Raw genomic sequence first — 23,428 nt, 5'->3', positions numbered from 1 at the left:
CTGAAGAATGAAGGGCTTTGGCTGGATCTGCCCCTTTGACCTAGGTCACAGCCACGTCAACAGGCTCCTGATTGGTTGTCGCGGTGCGATTTGACGCTGGAGTTCAGATTTCTCCAACTCGAGCGGTAGACGCGTAACGCGCGTATGCACAAAATGCAACACAAAAACTCAGGCGCGTGGTTTTTTCGCGAGTCAAACGCTCCAAACGCACTAGACTGACGCGCGTTTCAGGCGTTTTGGCGACGCAAATCTGCTTCCGAATTTTCGCGGGAGCCGCAATCGCGGGTCATCGCGCTTTTCCATTGACTTTACATGTAAACCTGACGCTCTGTTCGCGTCTATCGCGTTCGGTGTGAACACACCGTAAGAGCTTTTTATAGAATAAACTTCATGACTGCAGTGAGAAAGCATCACGACAATGTCAGTAGGGACTGGGGAGAGGGTTTTAGGAAGGATTCGAGTGCCAGGTCTTACAACTGCAGCACAGATCATAATAAAATTGCTATTTGCTTGGGTATTACCTTCATGAATGACATCCATATTAATAGGAAGCAAATTCTGCATCTTCAAGTTAGGATTTTAAGGGGGATAAGGGGCGGGGACACCAACTGATGTGCAACTTCTACTAAAGCTTTAGCATAGGAGTAATACTAATGATTCTTGATGCCAGCGAGGCTGACAAACTGGTGTAACAATTTGGTTTTTTTAAAGATAGAATTTCCTATTACTGACATCATCTAGAAACTAGGGGTTTGACTCCTGTGTGAGACCGTAACTTTCTTTACTTTTCTTTATTTATGTAACTTTTGTTTTAAAAACGAATTAGGAAGGTTAAAGACAGAACATTACTAGATTGTGGTTTTAATTAAAATGTAGCCTTTGACAATGCTGAACACATGAGAAGCTACTTTTAGGCAATCACCCAATTTGTAATATTAATATTAATATCTTAAGGCAGACAAGTTATGCTGGCTGGGTCAGTGTCATTTTTGTTGTAATTGATGTCTGGTTTGTTCTGTTCCCTAGTGATGGGTACCAGTATCCGGTGCCTTTATTCTGACATAATCCTTGAAATAGTAATAACACAGTATCCTCAGCAAAGATGAATTAAACAAGTTTTATTTTAATGGAAGTTTACTTCAAGTCTTCAGATTTTTACTGTCTTTTATTTGATTACTTTAAAGTATATGATTACATTAGAGTAATTAAATAAAGACAGTTTTGATGGAGCTCCTGACCCAGCCCAAGCTCTCTATGAAGACGAGGAAAAACTCCCCTGGGGGGGCCAGATTGACGGGAAGAAACCTCGGGAAAGCCCATTCAAAGAGAGATCCCCTTTCCTGGGATGGCTGGGGGGGTTACAGGAATTCCAAAACACTGAAATTTAAAGTGGGCCAATTAAAAAAATTATTTCCTGAAAAAAAGCAAGGTAATTCATACATCACACATAAATGATAACGTCTGAATTGTGTGTGTTTGTGTGTGTGTGTGATATGCTTATCTCAGCCAAGTGTGATGCTGTAGCTCCTCCAGCGTCGGCCGCGTCTCCGGGACTTTGGTTAAACACGCGTCCAAGAAATCCCGGCAGTCTGGAAAGAAAGGAAAGAGAAAAAACATGAAGATGATAGTTCCAGTGGTCCAAGCCATCAGTCAGTCTTGAAGTGTGACGTTTTCTTACTTTTGGACAGACGTCTTTTGAATTTCAGGCGCTTTTTGAGGAAGCTCGTGGTGTTAAAGTCCCCCGCATGAAGCGCTTCGTACAGAACCACTCCCATTTGCCATACCGTGGTGGGTCCACACCTGTAGCAACTGCGCCTGTACCACTCGGGAGGGGAGTAAATTTCTGTACCTAATAAACAGACACAATTGCAATTTCTTCTAAACAAAAGGCGAAAATTGTGACATCTGTGAAGAGCAAGAGCAGAATATGTTACCATAGAAGACGCGGTACTGCGACCGCTCCTTAACAAAGCAGCTCAGTCCAAAGTCGATGATACGAACACGCGGTACATCTGAGCCGGTCTCAATTAGAATGTTCTCACTCTTGATGTCCCGGTGAAAGATGTTTCTATCCTCCAGGTGCTTCGCAGCATCAACCAGCTGCTTCAGAATGACCTGGAAATAGAGCAGGGCGATATGACCAAAAATATTTATCACGATATACATTTGAAAAGTTGCGATAACGATATAACTGACGATATAATTGACACTAGACAAAATACTTTACAACTCCACAACTTTATTAGTGCAAAAAACCCCATCAATGTATTTTCACTTAAACAAGCAGCTGTTTTTTTATGTCCATTAAAGTTATATAAAAATGTAACAGTGCAAATTCCTTGCTGACAGTTTAACCAAAAGGCATTTCCAGTGGAAATTGGCCGACATATCCTCAGCATAACCATGTATAATATCCACAAAACTTAAAAAGAGGTTATACACACACAATACGGTAATATAATGTTGAGGTGCAGTACGTATCACTCCGCCAGGCGCCTGCCTACGATAGCCGTAATGCTCCGACAATCCATCGAGCGGTGCGGCTTTGTAGCTTAGCAAAGTCGCCGTGTACATAAAATCGTTTTGAGGTCAGTAAACACAACCAGAATTCATGCGGCGTCACCGCCATGTGCGTATGTAAACAAAGGCACTGCGCATGTGCGTTTTACCCATATTCTATCGTGATATTTCATTTTCCTATCGTTGCCCAAAATTACACCGGTATTACCATGAACGGTATGATATAGCCCAGCCCTACCTGGAAACGATGAAAAAGACAATAATCAATCAATGGGTTAATGTTTCTCTAATACTCTGTGCTTTGATTGAATGATGTACAGTCTAAGACTCTTCTAAGGCAAGTCAACTTGCCTTGGCCTTGTCCTCTGGCAAAAATCCTCCATTTTCTTCGATGTATTTATCCAGGTCCACAGCGGGGACAGGTCTCTCCATCACCAGGATCAGCTCTCTGCCAAAGTCAAACCACTCCAACAGAGACACTGGGGCTGATGTTTCCACTGATCCATCTGCTTCAGCTGCAAGCTTCAGCATGATGGCAACTTCCACTGACACATTCTTCCCGTTATCATCCTGAAATATTTCAACAAAGTGGATGATGAGGCACAGATGTTCCACAGGTGAACGCTGCATGCAATCCACTAATGTAAAAACAATTCAAGTCTTGCACATTTACCTTCACTTTGCAGTACACGTTCCCCCTTGGGATGTGTTTGATGGCCACCTAAAAGACACAGGGCATTGATGAGCATTTCCTCAGTATGACATAATTAAAGGTGTAAAACAGCTTACGATATTATCCCTTATCTGCCTTACTGCCTGTCTTACTACCACCATCTGAACACTTACTGGTAAATGATCCTTTATGCGGTAGCCAGCAAACACTGCTCCGCATCCTCCTTCTCCAAGCCGCTGCTCCTCCACGTATCTCGCTTGGAAGTCACCTAAACAGACAAACACAAATTGGGTTTTACTACAGCTGTCACACAAATTACTCTCTGCTGTACCCTAAATGTTCATTTTGCTCTTCACCTGAATATAAAAGCCAAGCTGCTTGCTACTTACGTTTCTGTTCAGCCACTGACTTTTTGGCAACAGTTTTGGTTTTGTCCTGGTCCACTTTCTTTTTCTTAGGTGGGTCCCTGGTGTCTCCCGCAGCTTTCCTTTTGCCAGCCTTTTTGTTTTTACTGCAGCTCTCTGAAATCTCTATGCTGCAGTCTGCAGATGTGGAAAACACCAAAAGCACGTCAGCTTATTAGATAATAGACACAAATATCTCCCAAACACTAATATCTTCAAACTAGCAACCAGATGTACACTTAATCTACCCCTCACTCAACTAATTAGCCTACCTTTACCAGTGTCCAACCAGGAAGATGCCTGCCCCTTGTCACCGCTCACATGGTCAAGAAGTTTACGCTTCTTTGCTGTATTGGCTGTCCCCGCTTGATCTTGTTGGACCTTTCGCTTGACTCCCCTGACCACATGAGCATCTGAGCTGGTGGAAGGACCAGCCTGCTCAGAGACCCTCCTTCTTTTTATGGGGGTCGTTTTTTCAGGACTGGCCTTTCTTTTAGCCATCCTGCTCTTACAATCTATAAACAACAACAACAACACATTAGTGAAAAAGAACGTTCGACATCAGGACTAGAAGGATTTTGATGTCACTGAATTTTAAATTAGTATTGCTTACAATATAATAACAAGTTTATCCTTTTGATAAAAAACACACCAACACGAGTCCATACTAGGTCTACTAAGTCTAGATACTGATGACACTTGTTGCTCTGTTTTCACTGCTCAGTCCAAGAATAAACTTGTCACATTATTTTACCAAAAGACAAAGTGCCCCAGTAACCTTTCTTTGATTAGACATGTTGCACTTAGGTTAGTTTCAATCAAAACCAGGATTTAAATCCTCTAAAAATGAATCGTTTTATACACAGAGCCTCAACATTGTTAGAAATGTAGATTCTGTTATTTGGGGGATTTTTCTTTTTTTTACTTACTTTGATCTCCTGGATCTTTCTTATCTGCCTCAGTCGTAACTTTTCTTGTTTCCTTTTTCATCTGAAGTTTTTGAGAACTTTTAAAATAGAAAATGTCACCTTAATGAGTGAATAGTCCTTCAAATGTCTGGATGCTTGACTCTTCTAACTAAGCTGTATAAGTCAGTTCTGTAAGTGAGCTTTAAAAGTAAACTCCGGAGACTATGGCAACACATTAGAACCTTTCCTTTTAGTGACATCACTAAAAGGCAGTGTCCCAAGTAGTTTAAAGAAAAACACTCTGGCAGACAAAGCCATAATATTTCATATAATTCAGTCATTTCACATTAAACTTTCTTTCATTATCCTTTCATTATTTGTTTAACCCTTTAAGACCTACCACAGAACCAAGTCCGCCAGAGCTTACTTTATATTTTTACATGCTGTAGTGCCATTTTTGGGAGCATTTCAAGTTGCTATACATCAATACAACTGTTATAGCCCATATTTTAATAATATGTATGCATTAAGTCCATAGTAACTACATTAAAACAAAAAAGTGCAATAAACTACAAAAACATTGAAAATCGTTTTTGTTTTTTTACATATATTTCTACTTGGAGAAATTTAAGAGGCTTATCCCTCAAAACTTTAAATACAAAAAAGTTGCAAAAAATAGTTTACAACAACAGGAAATTTATTTTGAGTGTCTTCATAGTTTTATTTTTGAGATACACCAATTTTTATATACTGCAGGAAAAACGAAAAACAATCCTATGATGCAAATTTGCAAAGAAAACAGCATGTGCATCAAAATAAACTATTTTAAGCAGTGCAATTCGAGTTCTAAGCATCCCAGCAACTATTCAGAAAAGCATAAAGTCAAACATGACTTATAAAAACACCAGTATAGGCTCTTAAGGCCTACAAGTAAAAAACTACATTTTCCGCGAAAATGACGTCACTTCCGGTTAAGGGCAGGAAATGGTGGACATGCGATCGTTCGCGCTGACGTCTGTTTCAATGTGGGAAGTGTTACGAACAGCTGATCAGATCGGCAAAGCGTGTTTCTGGACAGCCCGTTCTCACTCCCGAGGCGTAACATGTCGACGTTTTGTCAAGTCCCGCAGCGTTCCTGAGGAACGCGAAAGGAGACCTTCGGCGTTCTTATGGTATGCGGCGGGCTATGGCTGGAATCCAGTGCAATGACGCTCCCGCGGTAATAGACGTTCCAGCCCTGTATTCTAGCCCTAAACCTAACCTTATCCCTAGCCCTGACCATAACCTTATTCCTGACCTTAACCAGGACTTTAATGATGTTAAATAGCGTGTTTCTAAGCGATTTGAAGAAAAAGAGCAAACATGTGTAGATTCAGTCCAGACGGTTCTCATATTTCCTCTTTTTTCCGAGGTCGTCATTTAGGAACGTGGTGGGTAGCCGAAAACGTAATATGGTGACGATTTGTCACCTAGCGTAAAATGTTACGCTTTGGGAGTGAGAACGTGTTGTTCTGGAATATTATGTTTTTGTTCCTGCAAGCGCTTTTTATGCAATTTTTGCAAAGCTTTATGTGGAAGGAAACCGTGACTTAGGACAAGCTGATGGCATAAGATGTAAGTACAACTCCTCCGGTTTCATATGCAAAAAAATTATTGCGCTAGTTTATGCGGTTGCAGTGCTACTGGGATTTAAAAATAGTTACGCAAAAAGAGCGTGCCCGCTCCGACTGGCTTCAAAGGGTTAAAGACTTGATGTGTGGATGCTACTATGAAGACTTCTAGTTGAGCAAACACTAATAAACACTGACTAGTTTATCTGAGATAAAATATAACACTTTTTTATTAAGTCAGTGTTAACTCTTTTTTTTTTCTGTTAGGATCATTCAATAGTACAAAGCGAGGGTAGGTCAACGCAGCAGGAAGTGATCATCAATTTCTATCACTTTGTCAAAGGCTGAGCGTAGGGTGTCACCAGTGGAAAATCTTCTGTGGGGCGAATCATCGGAATCGGCGTCGGACAACCCTGCATCACCGCTGAGCGCCACGCAGACACTACACACTACTTAATATCGTGATCAGAACCCCACATACTGCCCCAAAAGTTTATTAAATCCCTGCCAACGTGTTCCTAAAATTAGAGGACGCCACAGGTACAAACTGCCTGCAGCCTTTATTCAATGTGTTTTGTCTGTGAATGCCCCCATGTACACATGTAACCTCCACCCACTGCAACACCAATAATGTCCCGGGGCAAAGCGGGGTTTGGTGAACCAGGAGCTGTGTGCAGCCCGTGTCCACCAAAGCCTGGTGTATACCCCCTTGACACCTTATTAGAATGCTGTACCTCCATGACTGCCTGGCATGCTCTGCTCCTTCTGCCCTGGCAACCAGATGATCCTCAGCCAGGGTGGCTTGCTGGTTGACGGCAGGGGACCCCTCGGGTGGGCCACTTTGTCCAGCAAACCAATGACTGTAGAAAACATGGATGATCTAACAGTTCTCCAAAAGTACATAAAGTACTTGCCTAAAAAGTAGTTAATGTCATGTTGCATTTATTTATTGTTATTACATTGTTTTACAGCAGCTAATTAAAAACCATCATCTTAACTACATGTTTTGTTTTTTTATTCTTTGTTGTTATTGGTTTTTTTTTTTTTGCAGTTGTCCTGTAGGTGATGGTGTAGCACAGAGACTGAACTAGTGGCTAGCTAACATAAGAAGGATGTACTTGAAATGTACTGTACTTGAAACTTGCATCTCATCTTTGCAGCGTTCACTTTGAAGAGAATGTCTTTACCAAGGACTCACAGGTTAAGTAACTTTACAATTTTCATATTACAATATATAATTTTAGAGCATGATTACAGCTCTGCCATCTTGATTGAAAATTAAATACATCTGGAATACGAACAGCTGATCGGATCGGCAAAGCGTGTTTCTGGAATATTATGTTTTTGTTACTGCAAGCGCTTTTAATACAATTTTTGCAAAGCTATATGTGGAAGGAAACCGTGACCTAGGACAAGCTGATGGCATAAGATGTAAGTACAACTCCTCTGGTTTCATATGCAAAAAAAATTATTGCGCTGGCTTACACAGTTCCCGGTTCTACAGGGATTTAAAAATAGTTACGCAAAACAGAGCGTGCCTGCTCCGACCGACTTTAAAGGGTTAAACATGTAAGAATCGAATTGCATCTTTCCATTGCCAGCCATCTCATTTTGTACAAATCCAGCCAACTCTTCCAAGTTTGTGTATTTTTTAAACTCTTACAAGAATTGAAATGTGTCCCAAATATCTGTATCCCATCAGAGGCAACTTTCTTAAAGACAGAACATTACTAGATTGTGATTTTAATTAAAATGTAGCCTTTGACAATGCTGAACACATGAGAAGCTACTTTTAGGCATATCACCCAATTTGTAATATTGCTAAACATTTCTTAAGGCAGACAAGTTATGCTGGCTGGGTCAGTGTCATTTTTGTTGTAATTGATGTCTGGTTTGTTCTGTTCCCTAGTGATGGGTACCAGTATCCGGTACCATAAAGGCACCGGTTCTGACATAATCCTTGAAATAGTAATAACACAGTATCCTCAGCAAAGATGAATTAAACAAGTTTTATTTTAATGGAAGTTTACTTCAAGTCTTCAGATTTTTACTGTCTTTTATTTGATTACTTTAAAGTATATGATTACATTAGAGTAATTAAATAAAGACAGTTTTGATGGAGCTCCTGACCCAGCCCAAGCTCTCTATGAAGACGAGGAAAAACTCCCCTGGGGGGGCCAGATTGACGGGAAGAAACCTCGGGAAAGCCCATTCAAAGAGAGATCCCCTTTCCTGGGATGGCTGGGGGGGTTACAGGAATTCCAAAACACTGAAATTTAAAGTGGGCCAATTAAAAAAATTATTTCCTGAAAAAAAGCAAGGTAATTCATACATCACACATAAATGATAACGTCTGAATTGTGTGTGTTTGTGTGTGTGTGTGATATGCTTATCTCAGCCAAGTGTGATGCTGTAGCTCCTCCAGCGTCGGCCGCGTCTCCGGGACTTTGGTTAAACACGCGTCCAAGAAATCCCGGCAGTCTGGAAAGAAAGGAAAGAGAAAAAACATGAAGATGATAGTTCCAGTGGTCCAAGCCATCAGTCAGTCTTGAAGTGTGACGTTTTCTTACTTTTGGACAGACGTCTTTTGAATTTCAGGCGCTTTTTTGAGGAAGCTCGTGGTGTTAAAGTCCCCCGCATGAAGCGCTTCGTACAGAACCACTCCCATTTGCCATACCGTGGTGGGTCCACACCTGTAGCAACTGCGCCTGTACCACTCGGGAGGGGAGTAAATTTCTGTACCTAATAAACAGACACAATTGCAATTTCTTCTAAAACAAAAGGCGAAAATTGTGACATCTGTGAAGAGCAAGAGCAGAATATGTTACCATAGAAGACGCGGTACTGCGACCGCTCCTTAACAAAGCAGCTCAGTCCAAAGTCGATGATACGAACACGCGGTACATCTGAGCCGGTCTCAATTAGAATGTTCTCACTCTTGATGTCCCGGTGAAAGATGTTTCTATCCTCCAGGTGCTTCGCAGCATCAACCAGCTGCTTCAGAATGACCTGGAAATAGAGCAGGGCGATATGACCAAAAATATTTATCACGATATACATTTGAAAAGTTGCGATAACGATATAACTGACGATATAATTGACACTAGACAAAATACTTTACAACTCCACAACTTTATTAGTGCAAAAAACCCCATCAATGTATTTTCACTTAAACAAGCAGCTGTTTTTTTATGTCCATTAAAGTTATATAAAAATGTAACAGTGCAAATTCCTTGCTGACAGTTTAACCAAAAGGCATTTCCAGTGGAAATTGGCCGACATATCCTCAGCATAACCATGTATAATATCCACAAAACTTAAAAAGAGGTTATACACACACAATACGGTAATATAATGTTGAGGTGCAGTACGTATCACTCCGCCAGGCGCCTGCCTACGATAGCCGTAATGCTCCGACAATCCATCGAGCGGTGCGGCTTTGTAGCTTAGCAAAGTCGCCGTGTACATAAAATCGTTTTGAGGTCAGTAAACACAACCAGAATTCATGCGGCGTCACCGCCATGTGCGTATGTAAACAAAGGCACTGCGCATGTGCGTTTTACCCATATTCTATCGTGATATTTCATTTTCCTATCGTTGCCCAAAATTACACCGGTATTACCATGAACGGTATGATATAGCCCAGCCCTACCTGGAAACGATGAAAAAGACAATAATCAATCAATGGGTTAATGTTTCTCTAATACTCTGTGCTTTGATTGAATGATGTACAGTCTAAGACTCTTCTAAGGCAAGTCAACTTGCCTTGGCCTTGTCCTCTGGCAAAAATCCTCCATTTTCTTCGATGTATTTATCCAGGTCCACAGCGGGGACAGGTCTCTCCATCACCAGGATCAGCTCTCTGCCAAAGTCAAACCACTCCAACAGAGACACTGGGGCTGATGTTTCCACTGATCCATCTGCTTCAGCTGCAAGCTTCAGCATGATGGCAACTTCCACTGACACATTCTTCCCGTTATCATCCTGAAATATTTCAACAAAGTGGATGATGAGGCACAGATGTTCCACAGGTGAACGCTGCATGCAATCCACTAATGTAAAAACAATTCAAGTCTTGCACATTTACCTTCACTTTGCAGTACACGTTCCCCCTTGGGATGTGTTTGATGGCCACCTAAAAGACACAGGGCATTGATGAGCATTTCCTCAGTATGACATAATTAAAGGTGTAAAACAGCTTACGATATTATCCCTTATCTGCCTTACTGCCTGTCTTACTACCACCATCTGAACACTTACTGGTAAATGATCCTTTATGCGGTAGCCAGCAAACACTGCTCCGCATCCTCCTTCTCCAAGCCGCTGCTCCTCCACGTATCTCGCTTGGAAGTCACCTAAACAGACAAACACAAATTGGGTTTTACTACAGCTGTCACACAAATTACTCTCTGCTGTACCCTAAATGTTCATTTTGCTCTTCACCTGAATATAAAAGCCAAGCTGCTTGCTACTTACGTTTCTGTTCAGCCACTGACTTTTTGGCAACAGTTTTGGTTTTGTCCTGGTCCACTTTCTTTTTCTTAGGTGGGTCCCTGGTGTCTCCCGCAGCTTTCCTTTTGCCAGCCTTTTTGTTTTTACTGCAGCTCTCTGAAATCTCTATGCTGCAGTCTGCAGATGTGGAAAACACCAAAAGCACGTCAGCTTATTAGATAATAGACACAAATATCTCCCAAACACTAATATCTTCAAACTAGCAACCAGATGTACACTTAATCTACCCCTCACTCAACTAATTAGCCTACCTTTACCAGTGTCCAACCAGGAAGATGCCTGCCCCTTGTCACCGCTCACATGGTCAAGAAGTTTACGCTTCTTTGCTGTATTGGCTGTCCCCGCTTGATCTTGTTGGACCTTTCGCTTGACTCCCCTGACCACATGAGCATCTGAGCTGGTGGAAGGACCAGCCTGCTCAGAGACCCTCCTTCTTTTTATGGGGGTCGTTTTTTCAGGACTGGCCTTTCTTTTAGCCATCCTGCTCTTACAATCTATAAACAACAACAACAACACATTAGTGAAAAAGAACGTTCGACATCAGGACTAGAAGGATTTTGATGTCACTGAATTTTAAATTAGTATTGCTTACAATATAATAACAAGTTTATCCTTTTGATAAAAAACACACCAACACGAGTCCATACTAGGTCTACTAAGTCTAGATACTGATGACACTTGTTGCTCTGTTTTCACTGCTCAGTCCAAGAATAAACTTGTCACATTATTTTACCAAAAGACAAAGTGCCCCAGTAACCTTTCTTTGATTAGACATGTTGCACTTAGGTTAGTTTCAATCAAAACCAGGATTTAAATCCTCTAAAAATGAATCGTTTTATACACAGAGCCTCAACATTGTTAGAAATGTAGATTCTGTTATTTGGGGGATTTTTCTTTTTTTTACTTACTTTGATCTCCTGGATCTTTCTTATCTGCCTCAGTCGTAACTTTTCTTGTTTCCTTTTTCATCTGAAGTTTTTGAGAACTTTTAAAATAGAAAATGTCACCTTAATGAGTGAATAGTCCTTCAAATGTCTGGATGCTTGACTCTTCTAACTAAGCTGTATAAGTCAGTTCTGTAAGTGAGCTTTAAAAGTAAACTCCGGAGACTATGGCAACACATTAGAACCTTTCCTTTTAGTGACATCACTAAAAGGCAGTGTCCCAAGTAGTTTAAAGAAAAACACTCTGGCAGACAAAGCCATAATATTTCATATAATTCAGTCATTTCACATTAAACTTTCTTTCATTATCCTTTCATTATTTGTTTAACCCTTTAAGACCTACCACAGAACCAAGTCCGCCAGAGCTTACTTTATATTTTTACATGCTGTAGTGCCATTTTTGGGAGCATTTCAAGTTGCTATACATCAATACAACTGTTATAGCCCATATTTTAATAATATGTATGCATTAAGTCCATAGTAACTACATTAAAACAAAAAAGTGCAATAAACTACAAAAACATTGAAAATCGTTTTTGTTTTTTTACATATATTTCTACTTGGAGAAATTTAAGAGGCTTATCCCTCAAAACTTTAAATACAAAAAAGTTGCAAAAAATAGTTTACAACAACAGGAAATTTATTTTGAGTGTCTTCATAGTTTTATTTTTGAGATACACCAATTTTTATATACTGCAGGAAAAACGAAAAACAATCCTATGATGCAAATTTGCAAAGAAAACAGCATGTGCATCAAAATAAACTATTTTAAGCAGTGCAATTCGAGTTCTAAGCATCCCAGCAACTATTCAGAAAAGCATAAAGTCAAACATGACTTATAAAAACACCAGTATAGGCTCTTAAGGCCTACAAGTAAAAAACTACATTTTCCGCGAAAATGACGTCACTTCCGGTTAAGGGCAGGAAATGGTGGACATGCGATCGTTCGCGCTGACGTCTGTTTCAATGTGGGAAGTGTTACGAACAGCTGATCAGATCGGCAAAGCGTGTTTCTGGACAGCCCGTTCTCACTCCCGAGGCGTAACATGTCGACGTTTTGTCAAGTCCCGCAGCGTTCCTGAGGAACGCGAAAGGAGACCTTCGGCGTTCTTATGGTATGCGGCGGGCTATGGCTGGAATCCAGTGCAATGACGCTCCCGCGGTAATAGACGTTCCAGCCCTGTATTCTAGCCCTAAACCTAACCTTATCCCTAGCCCTGACCATAACCTTATTCCTGACCTTAACCAGGACTTTAATGATGTTAAATAGCGTGTTTCTAAGCGATTTGAAGAAAAAGAGCAAACATGTGTAGATTCAGTCCAGACGGTTCTCATATTTCCTCTTTTTTCCGAGGTCGTCATTTAGGAACGTGGTGGGTAGCTGAAAACGTAATATGGTGACGATTTGTCACCTAGCGTAAAATGTTACGCTTTGGGAGTGAGAACGTGTTGTTCTGGAATATTATGTTTTTGTTCCTGCAAGCGCTTTTTATGCAATTTTTGCAAAGCTTTATGTGGAAGGAAACCGTGACTTAGGACAAGCTGATGGCATAAGATGTAAGTACAACTCCTCCGGTTTCATATGCAAAAAAAATTATTGCGCTAGTTTATGCGGTTGCAGTGCTACTGGGATTTAAAAATAGTTACGCAAAAAAGAGCGTGCCCGCTCCGACTGGCTTCAAAGGGTTAAAGACTTGATGTGTGGATGCTACTATGAAGACTTCTAGTTGAGCAAACACTAATAAACACTGACTAGTTTATCTGAGATAAAATATAACACTTTTTTATTAAGTCAGTGTTAACTCTTTTTTTTTTTCTGTTAGGATCATTCAATAGTACAAAGCGAGGGTAGGTCAACGCAGCAGGAAGTGATCATCAATTTCTATCACTTTGTCAAAGGCTGAGCGTAGGGTGTCACCAGTGGAAAATCTTCTGTGGGGCGAATCATCGGAATCGGCGTCGGACAACCCTGCATCACCGCTGAGCGCCACGCAGACACTACACACTACTTAATATCGTGATCAGAACCCCACATACTGCCCCAAAAGTTTATTAAATCCCTGCCAACATGTTCCTAAAATTAGAGGACGCCACAGGTACAAACTGACTGCAGCCTTTATTCCATGTGTTTTGTCTGTGAATGCCCCCATGTACACATGTAACCTCCACCCACTGCAACACCAATAATGTCCCGGGGCAAAGCGGGGTTTGGTGAACCAGGAGCTGTGTGCAGCCCGTGTCCACCAAAGCCTGGTGTATACCCCCTTGACACATTATTAGAATGCTGTACCTCCATGACTGCCTGGCATGCTCTGCTCCTTCTGCCCTGGCAACCAGATGATCCTCAGCCAGGGTGGCTTGCTGGTTGACGGCAGGGGACCCCTCGGGTGGGCCACTTTGTCCAGCAAACCAATGACTGTAGAAAACATGGATGATCTAACAGTTCTCCAAAAGTACATAAAGTACTTGCCTAAAAAGTAGTTAATGTCATGTTGCATTTATTTATTGTTATTACATTGTTTTACAGCAGCTAATTAAAAAACCATCATCTTAACTACATCTTTTGTTTTTTTATTCTTTGTTGTTATTGTTTTGTTTTTTTATTCTTTGTTGTTGTTGTTTTGTTTTTTTTTGCAGTTGTCCTGTAGGTGATGGTGTAGCACAGAGACTGAACTAGTGGCTAGCTAACATAAGAAGGATGTACTTGAAATGTACTGTACTTGAAACTTGCATCTCATCTTTGCAGCGTTCACTTTGAAGAGAATGTCTTTACCAAGGACTCACAGGTTAAGTAACTTTACAATTTTCATATTACAATATATAATTTTAGAGCATGATTACAGCTCTGCCATCTTGATTGAAAATTAAATACATCTGGAATACGAACAGCTGATCGGATCGGCAAAGCCTGTTTCTGGAATATTATGTTTTTGTTACTGCAAGCGCTTTTAATACAATTTTTGCAAAGCTATATGTGGAAGGAAACCGTGACCTAGGACAAGCTGATGGCATAAGATGTAAGTACAACTCCTCTGGTTTCATATGCAAAAAAAATTATTGCGCTAGCTTACACAGTTCCCGGTTCTACAGGGATTTAAAAATAGTTACGCAAAACAGAGCGTGCCTGCTCCGACCGACTTTAAAGGGTTAAACATGTAAGAATCGAATTGCATCTTTCCATTGCCAGCCATCTCATTTTGTACAAATCCAGCCAACTCTTCCAAGTTTGTGTATTTTTTAAACTCTTACAAGAATTGAAATGTGTCCCAAATATCTGTATCCCATCAGAGGCAACTTTCTTAAAGACAGAACATTACTAGATTGTGGTTTTAATTAAAATGTAGCCTTTGACAATGCTGAACACATGAGAAGCTACTTTTAGGCATATCACCCAATTTGTAATATTGCTAAACATTTCTTAAGGCAGACAAGTTATGCTGGCTGGGTCAGTGTCATTTTTGTTGTAATTGATGTCTGGTTTGTTCTGTTCCCTAGTGATGGGTAGGGATGGGCACCAGTATCCGGTGCCATAAAGGCACCGGTTCTGACATAATCCTTGAAATAGTAATAACACAGTATCCTCAGCAAAGATGAATTAAACAAGTTTTATTTTAATGGAAGTTTACTTCAAGTCTTCAGATTTTTACTGTCTTTTATTTGATTACTTTAAAGTATATGATTACATTAGAGTAATTAAATAAAGACAGTTTTGATGGAGCTCCTGACCCAGCCCAAGCTCTCTATGAAGACGAGGAAAAACTCCCCTGGGGGGGCCAGATTGACGGGAAGAAACCTCGGGAAAGCCCATTCAAAGAGAGATCCCCTTTCCTGGGATGGCTGGGGGGGTTACAGGAATTCCAAAACACTGAAATTTAAAGTGGGCCAATTAAAAAAAATATTTCCTGAAAAAAAGCAAGGTAATTCATACATCACACATAAATGATAACGTCTGAATTGTGTGTGTTTGTGTGTGTGTGTGTGATATGCTTATCTCAGCCAAGTGTGATGCTGTAGCTCCTCCAGCGTCGGCCGCGTCTCCGGGACTTTGGTTAAACACGCGTCCAAGAAATCCCGGCAGTCTGGAAAGAAAGGAAAGAGAAAAAACATGAAGATGATAGTTCCAGTGGTCCAAGCCATCAGTCAGTCTTGAAGTGTGACGTTTTCTTACTTTTGGACAGACGTCTTTTGAATTTCAGGCGCTTTTTGAGGAAGCTCGTGGTGTTAAAGTCCCCCGCATGAAGCGCTTCGTACAGAACCACTCCCATTTGCCATACCGTGGTGGGTCCACACCTGTAGCAACTGCGCCTGTACCACTCGGGAGGGGAGTAAATTTCTGTACCTAATAAACAGACACAATTGCAATTTCTTCTAAAACAAAAGGCGAAAATTGTGACATCTGTGAAGAGCAAGAGCAGAATATGTTACCATAGAAGACGCGGTACTGCGACCGCTCCTTAACAAAGCAGCTCAGTCCAAAGTCGATGATACGAACACGCGGTACATCTGAGCCGGTCTCAATTAGAATGTTCTCACTCTTGATGTCCCGGTGAAAGATGTGTCTATCCTCCAGGTGCTTCGCAGCATCAACCAGCTGCTTCAGAATGACCTGGAAATAGAGCAGGGCGATATGACCAAAAATATTTATCACGATATACATTTGAAAAGTTGCGATAACGATATAACTGACGATATAATTGACACTAGACAAAATACTTTACAACTCCACAACTTTATTAGTGCAAAAAACCCCATCAATGTATTTTCACTTAAACAAGCAGCTGTTTTTTTATGTCCATTAAAGTTATATAAAAATGTAACAGTGCAAATTCCTTGCTGACAGTTTAACCAAAAGGCATTTCCAGTGGAAATTGGCCGACATATCCTCAGCATAACCATGTATAATATCCACAAAACTTAAAAAGAGGTTATACACACACAATACGGTAATATAATGTTGAGGTGCAGTACGTATCACTCCGCCAGGCGCCTGCCTACGATAGCCGTAATGCTCCGACAATCAATCGAGCGGTGCGGCTTCGTAGCTTAGCAAAGTCGCCGTGTACATAAAATCGTTTTGACGTCAGTAAACACAACCAGAATTCATGCGGCGTCACCGCCATGTGCGTATGTAAACAAAGGCACTGCGCATGCGCGTTTTACCCATATTCTATCGTGATATTTCATTTTCCTATCGTTGCCCAAAATTACACCGGTATTACCATGAACGGTATGATATAGCCCAGCCCTACCTGGAAACGATGAAAAAGACAATAATCAATCAATGGGTTAATGTTTCTCTAATACTCTGTGCTTTGATTGAATGATGTACAGTCTAAGACTCTTCTAAGGCAAGTCAACTTGCCTTGGCCTTGTCCTCTGGCAAAAATCCTCCATTTTCTTCGATGTATTTATCCAGGTCCACAGCGGGGACAGGTCTCTCCATCACCAGGATCAGCTCTCTGCCAAAGTCAAACCACTCCAACAGAGACACTGGGGCTGATGTTTCCACTGATCCATCTGCTTCAGCTGCAAGCTTCAGCATGATGGCAACTTCCACTGACACATTCTTCCCGTTATCATCCTGAAATATTTCAACAAAGTGGATGATGAGGCACAGACGTTCCACAGGTGAACGCTGCATGCAATCCACTAATGTAAAAACAATTCAAGTCTTGCACATTTACCTTCACTTTGCAGTACACGTTCCTCCTTGGGATGTGTTTGATGGCCACCTAAAAGACACAGGGCATTGATGAGCATTTCCTCAGTATGACATAATTAAAGGTGTAAAACAGCTTACGATATTATCCCTTATCTGCGTTACTGCCTGTCTTACTACCACCATCTGAACACTTACTGGTAAATGATCCTTTATGCGGTAGCCAGCAAACACTGCTCCGCATCCTCCTTCTCCAAGCCGCTGCTCCTCCACGTATCTCGCTTGGAAGTCACCTAAACAGACAAACACAAATTGGGTTTTACTACAGCTGTCACACAAATTACTCTCTGCTGTACCCTAAATGTTCATTTTGCTCTTCACCTGAATATAAAAGCCAAGCTGCTTGCTACTTACGTTTCTGTTCAGCCACTGACTTTTTGGCAACAGTTTTGGTTTTGTCCTGGTCCACTTTCTTTTTCTTAGGTGGGTCCCTGGTGTCTCCCGCAGCTTTCCTTTTGCCAGCCTTTTTGTTTTTACTGCAGCTCTCTGAAATCTCTATGCTGCAGTCTGCAGATGTGGAAAACACCAAAAGCACGTCAGCTTATTAGATAATAGACACAAATATCTCCCAAACACTAATATCTTCAAACTAGCAACCAGATGTACACTTAATCTACCCCTCACTCAACTAATTAGCCTACCTTTACCAGTGTCCAACCAGGAAGATGCCTGCCCCTTGTCACCGCTCACATGGTCAAGAAGTTTACGCTTCTTTGCTGTATTGGCTGTCCCCGCTTCATCTTGTTGGACCTTTCGCTTGACTCCCCTGACCACATGAGCATCTGAGCTGGTGGAAGGACCAGCCTGCTCAGAGACCCTCCTTCTTTTTATGGGGGTCGTTTTTTCAGGACTGGCCTTTCTTTTAGCCATCCTGCTCTTACAATCTATAAACAACAACAACAACAACAACAACACATTAGTGAAAAAGAGCGCTCGACATCAGGACTAGAAGGATTTTGATGTCACTGAATTTTAAATTAGTATTGCTTACAATATAATAACAAGTTTATTCTTTTGATAAAAAACACACCAACACGAGTCCATACTAGGTCTACTAAGTCTAGATACTGATGACACTTGTTGCTCTGTTTTCACTGCTCAGTCCAAGAATAAACTTGTCACATTATTTTACCAAAAGACAAAGTGCCCCAGTAACCTTTCTTTGATTAGACATGTTGCACTTAGGTTAGTTTCAATCAAAACCAGGATTTAAATCCTCTAAAAATGAATCGTTTTATACACAGAGCCTCAACATTGTTAGAAATGTAGATTCTGTTATTTGGGGGATTTTTCTTTTTTTTACTTACTTTGATCTCCTGGATCTTTCTTATCTGCCTCAGTCGTAACTTTTCTTGTTTCCTTTTTCATCTAAAGTTTTTGAGAACTTTTAAAATAGAAAATGTCACCTTAATGAGTGAATAGTCCTTCAAATGTCTGGATGCTTGACTCTTCTAACTAAGCTGTATAAGTCAGTTCTGTAAGTGAGCTTTAAAAGTAAACTCCGGAGACTATGGCAACACATTAGAACCTTTCCTTTTAGTGACATCACTAAAAGGCAGTGTCCCAAGTAGTTTAAAGAAAAACACTCTGGCAGACAAAGCCATAATATTTCATATAATTCAGTCATTTCACATTAAACTTTCTTTCATTATTCTTTCATTATTTGTTTAACCCTTTAAGACCTACCACAGAACCAAGTCCGCCAGAGCTTACTTTATATTTTTACATGCTGTAGTGCCATTTTTGGGAGCATTTCAAGTTGCTATACATCAATACAACTGTTATAGCCCATATTTTAATAATATGTATGCATTAAGTCCATAGTAACTACATTAAAACAAAAAAGTGCAATAAACCACAAAAACATTGAAAATCGTTTTTGTTTTTTTTACATATATTTCTACTTGGAGAAATTTAAGAGGCTTATCCCTCAAAACTTTAAATACAAAAAAGTTGCAAAAATAGTTTACAACAACAGGAAATTTATTTTGAGTGTCTTCATAGTTTTATTTTTGAGATACACCAATTTTTATATACTGCGGGGTTTGGTGAACCAGGAGCTGTGTGCAGCCCGTGTCCACCAAAGCCTGGTGTATACCCCCTTGACACCTTATTAGAATGCTGTACCTCCATGACTGCCTGGCATGCTCTGCTCCTTCTGCCCTGGCAACCAGATGATCCTCAGCCAGGGTGGCTTGCTGGTTGACGGCAGGGGACCCCTCGGGTGGGCCACTTTGTCCAGCAAACCAATGACTGTAGAAAACATGGATGATCTAACAGTTCTCCAAAAGTACATAAAGTACTTGCCTAAAAAGTAGTTAATGTCATGTTGCATTTATTTATTGTTATTACATTGTTTTACAGCAGCTAATTAAAAAACCATCATCTTAACTACATGTTTTGTTTTTTTGTTCTTTGTTGTTGTTGTTGTTGTTTTTTTTTGCAGTTGTCCTGTAGGTGATGGTGTAGTACAGAGACTGAACTAGTGGCTAGCTAACATAAGAAGGATGTAGGGGAGACCGGGGATAGTTGTAACATTTTTGACATTTCCATCTGTAAATTGAAGCTCTTATAAGGTAGTGGTTCCAAAATGTAATGCAAAGTATTTACATGTCTCTGCTATTAAATAGTGCAGCTATTTTCTCTGCAGCACAATTACCCATTGCATGGTATGGTCTCAAACACAAAGAGTGAAATGTTACAATTAACCCCATAGTCTGGGTTAGTTGTAACATATCCTGGGGTGAAATGTAACACAATGAAATAAGGGTACTAACAAAACATTAACATGTAATCTTTGTTTATTCAACACATGAATGCACTTAGAGCCATTAATGTAGCTGTGTGTGTGTGTGTGACAGAATGCAGAAATCTAGCTTTTGAACATATTCCAACCCCCCAAAAAAGACAAATTATGGAATTTTCTGCAACTGAATATTTCATTAATTTTGGTTGGTCTTCCTTGAGTTTGGCCTCATTGGCTCAGTGGGCATTATAACCTACAACTCTTGCACCAATTTTGAACATAACAATGAAACTGAAAAAATGTAGTTGTTCACCAGCATCGCAATTCCATTACTTTTTATCATGGCTTACCTTGGTGTGGTTTGCAAAGTGCTTCAGAAAGATGAGGAAATCTGTTTCTTGCACCCATCCTGACTTATTTCCACTACCAGTACTTCCTACTGGTCCATCTCTGACACAGTGGTCTGCATAATGTATGTGTGGGAACACAAACAGTGGAGGAATTGTGTTGCCAATGGCATTAACCGCATATACAGAAGCGACCAGTGAACCTCTCTCTGCTGATGTCGTTACCCCAACTTGTTTAATATAAGTTAAAGTAATAGTGTGGTAAGTTGTAACATCTGCATTATTGTTACAACTAACCCAGACTGTTGCTGTTACAACTGACCCAGACTCCTATAGCCATGAACTAACTAACATTACAGCCAACGGCTAAAACATTAGCACTAAAGACCTACACAGAATATATCCCCATAGACATACAAATAACATAATTTAAGTTTGATGACTTTAACTGCAAAGCAGATAATGCTATTAGAAATTGAAATAAAGTAGAAAAACTTACTTTTTGGCATACAAATTACTTTTTTTGGTGTTAAATTGTCTGTGTTTGACAAAATGTGCTGATTTTTCACATGTGATAGCAGAACTGAGTTGGGCATGCACAGGATGAGTCACATCATTTGAAACTTAGCCCTGATTGGAGAAATTGGAAGTGTTACAACTGACCCACGTTACAACTATCCCCGGTCTCCCCTACTTGAAATGTACTGTACTTGAAACTTGCATCTCATCTTTGCAGCGTTCACTTTGAAGAGAATGTCTTTACCAAGGACTCACAGGTTAAGTAACTTTACAATTTTCATATTACAATATATAATTTTAGAGCATGATTACAGCTCTGCCATCTTGATTGAAAATTAAATACATCTGGAATACGAACAGCTGATCGGATCGGCAAAGCGTGTTTCTGGAATATTATGTTTTTGTTACTGCAAGCGCTTTTTATACAATTTTTGCAAAGCTATATGTGGAAGGAAACCGTGACCTAGGACAAGCTGATGGCATAAGATGTAAGTACAACTCCTCTGGTTTCATATGCAAAAAAAATTATTGCGCTAGCTTACACAGTTCCCGGTTCTACAGGGATTTAAAAATAGTTACGCAAAACAGAGCGTGCCTGCTCCGACCGACTTTAAAGGGTTAAACATGTAAGAATCGAATTGCATCTTTCCATTGCCAGCCATCTCATTTTGTACAAATCCAGCCAACTCTTCCAAGTTTGTGTATTTTTTAAACTCTTACAAGAATTGAAATGTGTCCCAAATATCTGTATCCCATCAGAGGCAACTTTCTTAACCCTTTAGAGCCAATCGGAGCGGTAACGCTCTGTTATGCGTAACTATTTTTAAATCCCAGTAGCACTGCAACCACGTAAGCTAGCGCAATAATTTTTTTTGCATATGAAACCGGAGGAGTTGTACTTACATCTTATGCCATCAGCTTGTCCTAGGTCACGGTTTCCTTCCACATAAAGCTTTGCAAAAACTGCATAAAAAGCGCTTGCAGGAACAAAAACATAATATTCCAGAAACACGCTTTACCGATCCGATCAGCTGTTCATAACACTTCCTACTTGGAATAGATGTCAGCGCGAACTTTTGCATTTCCGCCATTACCTGCCCGAAACCGGAAGTGACGTCATTTTCGCGGAAATGTAGTCTTTTTTGCCATCAGGGCCTCAGGGCCTATACTGCTCTTTTTAAAAGTTATCTTTGACTTTATGACTTTCTGTGTCGTTTCTGGGATGCTTAGGACTCATATTGCACTGCTGGAAATAGTTTATTTTGATGCATATGCTGCTTTTTTGCAAATTTGTAGTATAATATTTATTTTCGTTTTTCCTGCAGTGTATAAAAATTGGTGTATTTCAAAAATAAAATTATGAAGACAATAAATTTCCAGTGGTGGGAAACTATTTTGTGCAACTTTTTTGTATTTACAGTTTTGAGGGATAAGCCTCTTAAATTTCTCTAACTACAAATATATGTTAAAAAATCAAAAACGATTTTCAATTTTTTTGTAGTTTATTGCACTTTTTTGCAATTTATGTAATTACTATGCACTTAATGAATACATATTATTAAAATCTGGGCTATAATGGTTGTATTGATGTATAGCAACTTGAAATGCTCCCAGAAATGGCTCCACAGCATGTAAAAATATAATATAAGCTCTGGCGGACTTGGTTCTATGGTAGGTCTTAAAGGGTTAAATACAGATCAATAAAATGTAGCTCCCACACAGCACAGTTCACATCCTTGCTTTTGTTATAGGTTTTGTGTTTACATCTAATGCGTTTTGTTTGGATAAAATTAAACATTTTTAGCACATATTTGGTTTGTGTGAATCTTTATTTATTGCATTAGGGTCATGGTAAATATGTGAATGTTGCAGATGTCTGCTTTCTTCTAAAAATAAACACTGTCTGCATGTTTCTGTATCTTGGAATTTTTTTGAGGAAGTAAAGTGCATCATCTGCGTCACAATAGAAGTAGGTTTTGGTTTCAGGCTGTGAGAGTGCAAAGCTAAATGGATAAAGCCCTTAAGACTGTGATGAAGCTGGGAAAACCAATGTTTCAGAATTTCAAAAGGACTGTCTGCTCTAGATACAAAAGCTGACCCAGAATTAGTGCTGATGTCGCGTCGCACACATTTTATGTCCGTCACTAACTGAGAAGGATACAGTTGAGTAGTATATATTGTTGTATAAGACTGTATACACCCTTTCATGTGCTTCAGATTTTAATGTTTTATGACAAAAAATGAACTGAACGCATAGAAATGTATTTAGCCTAAAGATGTAGACTGGATTATTCCTCTGAAAGCATTATATTACCATCATTTGGCAAATACTTTTGGCAAACATTATTTTCTTTATTTCCTCTACAGACTGGGAGCAATTTAGAGTTCACGGCCTTTCTAAAGGACACTTAGAAAGGACAGACGTCAGGATCAAAACACCACCTTTATGACTAGCTAAAGAGTTCCATCTGCATTTTAGCCTGAAGGGAAAATATTCATGGATATCTACTGCCCAGTGGATAAAAT

The 23,428-nt window shown here is 40.1% G+C and overlaps 3 protein-coding genes across 5 annotated transcripts; all 3 read right to left on the bottom strand.

Moving 5' to 3' along the window:
* Positions 1-1,103: 1,103 nt before the first annotated feature.
* Positions 1,104-7,459, bottom strand: LOC120731286 (serine/threonine-protein kinase pim-1-like). Of its 2 annotated transcripts, none has more exons than XM_040028252.1 (9): positions 6,850-7,459; positions 3,870-4,112; positions 3,583-3,735; positions 3,367-3,461; positions 3,194-3,241; positions 2,872-3,090; positions 1,935-2,115; positions 1,679-1,849; positions 1,104-1,589 (listed from the first exon to the last, which is right to left on the bottom strand). In XM_040028252.1, exons 1-9 carry the CDS (start codon positions 7,055-7,057, stop codon positions 1,498-1,500), a joined length of 1,410 nt encoding a protein of 469 aa, XP_039884186.1. In that variant the 5' UTR covers positions 7,058-7,459; the 3' UTR covers positions 1,104-1,497. The 2 variants fall into 2 exon arrangements, with proteins under 2 accessions (XP_039884186.1, XP_039884187.1); XM_040028253.1 differs by lacking the exon at positions 6,850-7,459 and adding an exon at positions 4,527-4,603.
* Positions 7,460-8,110: 651 nt separating this feature from the next.
* LOC120731285 (serine/threonine-protein kinase pim-2-like) lies at positions 8,111-14,082 on the bottom strand. Of its 2 annotated transcripts, none has more exons than XM_040028250.1 (9): positions 13,862-14,082; positions 10,879-11,121; positions 10,592-10,744; positions 10,376-10,470; positions 10,203-10,250; positions 9,881-10,099; positions 8,944-9,124; positions 8,686-8,857; positions 8,111-8,596 (listed from the first exon to the last, which is right to left on the bottom strand). In XM_040028250.1, the coding sequence occupies exons 1-9, from the start codon at positions 14,067-14,069 to the stop codon at positions 8,449-8,451; spliced, it is 1,467 nt and encodes a 488-aa protein (XP_039884184.1). In that variant the 5' UTR covers positions 14,070-14,082; the 3' UTR covers positions 8,111-8,448. The 2 variants fall into 2 exon arrangements, with proteins under 2 accessions (XP_039884184.1, XP_039884185.1); XM_040028251.1 differs by lacking the exon at positions 13,862-14,082 and adding an exon at positions 11,536-11,612.
* A 1,080-nt stretch (positions 14,083-15,162) lies between these two features.
* On the bottom strand, positions 15,163-21,835 carry LOC120731287 (serine/threonine-protein kinase pim-1-like). The gene is made up of 10 exons (XM_040028255.1): positions 21,806-21,835; positions 19,418-19,543; positions 17,932-18,174; positions 17,645-17,797; positions 17,429-17,523; positions 17,256-17,303; positions 16,934-17,152; positions 15,997-16,177; positions 15,740-15,910; positions 15,163-15,650 (listed from the first exon to the last, which is right to left on the bottom strand). The coding sequence occupies exons 2-10, from the start codon at positions 19,434-19,436 to the stop codon at positions 15,559-15,561; spliced, it is 1,221 nt and encodes a 406-aa protein (XP_039884189.1). The 5' UTR covers positions 19,437-19,543; positions 21,806-21,835; the 3' UTR covers positions 15,163-15,558.
* Positions 21,836-23,428: the final 1,593 nt, after the last annotated feature.

The sequence above is a fragment of the Simochromis diagramma genome, unplaced genomic scaffold, assembly GCF_900408965.1.
Source record: "Simochromis diagramma unplaced genomic scaffold, fSimDia1.1 OVJJ01000343.1, whole genome shotgun sequence".
Classification (NCBI taxonomy): Eukaryota; Metazoa; Chordata; class Actinopteri; order Cichliformes; family Cichlidae; genus Simochromis; species Simochromis diagramma.
Note: the sequence above shows the minus strand (reverse complement) of the source record. Positions and strands in the feature narration are given on the sequence as shown.

What these genes read in the sequence shown, in the direction of transcription:
- LOC120731286 (XM_040028252.1), bottom strand. Translation starts at nt 7,057, where the DNA reads ATGCAACATGACATTAACTACTTTTTAGGCAAGTACTTTATGTACTTT. An exon ending in GCATAAAGGATCATTTACCA is followed by an intron (nt 3,242 to 3,366) that starts GTAAGTGTTCAG and finishes TGTGTCTTTTAG; the next exon opens with GTGGCCATCAAACACATCCC. An exon ending in GCAGTACCGCGTCTTCTATG is followed by an intron (nt 1,850 to 1,934) that starts GTAACATATTCT and finishes TCTGTTTATTAG; the next exon opens with GTACAGAAATTTACTCCCCT.
- LOC120731285 (XM_040028250.1), bottom strand. Translation starts at nt 14,069, where the DNA reads ATGCAACATGACATTAACTACTTTTTAGGCAAGTACTTTATGTACTTT. An exon ending in GCATAAAGGATCATTTACCA is followed by an intron (nt 10,251 to 10,375) that starts GTAAGTGTTCAG and finishes TGTGTCTTTTAG; the next exon opens with GTGGCCATCAAACACATCCC. An exon ending in ACGTGTACTGCAAAGTGAAG is followed by an intron (nt 10,100 to 10,202) that starts GTAAATGTGCAA and finishes GAAATATTTCAG; the next exon opens with GATGATAACGGGAAGAATGT.
- LOC120731287 (XM_040028255.1), bottom strand. An exon ending in GCATAAAGGATCATTTACCA is followed by an intron (nt 17,304 to 17,428) that starts GTAAGTGTTCAG and finishes TGTGTCTTTTAG; the next exon opens with GTGGCCATCAAACACATCCC. An exon ending in GCAGTACCGCGTCTTCTATG is followed by an intron (nt 15,911 to 15,996) that starts GTAACATATTCT and finishes TCTGTTTATTAG; the next exon opens with GTACAGAAATTTACTCCCCT.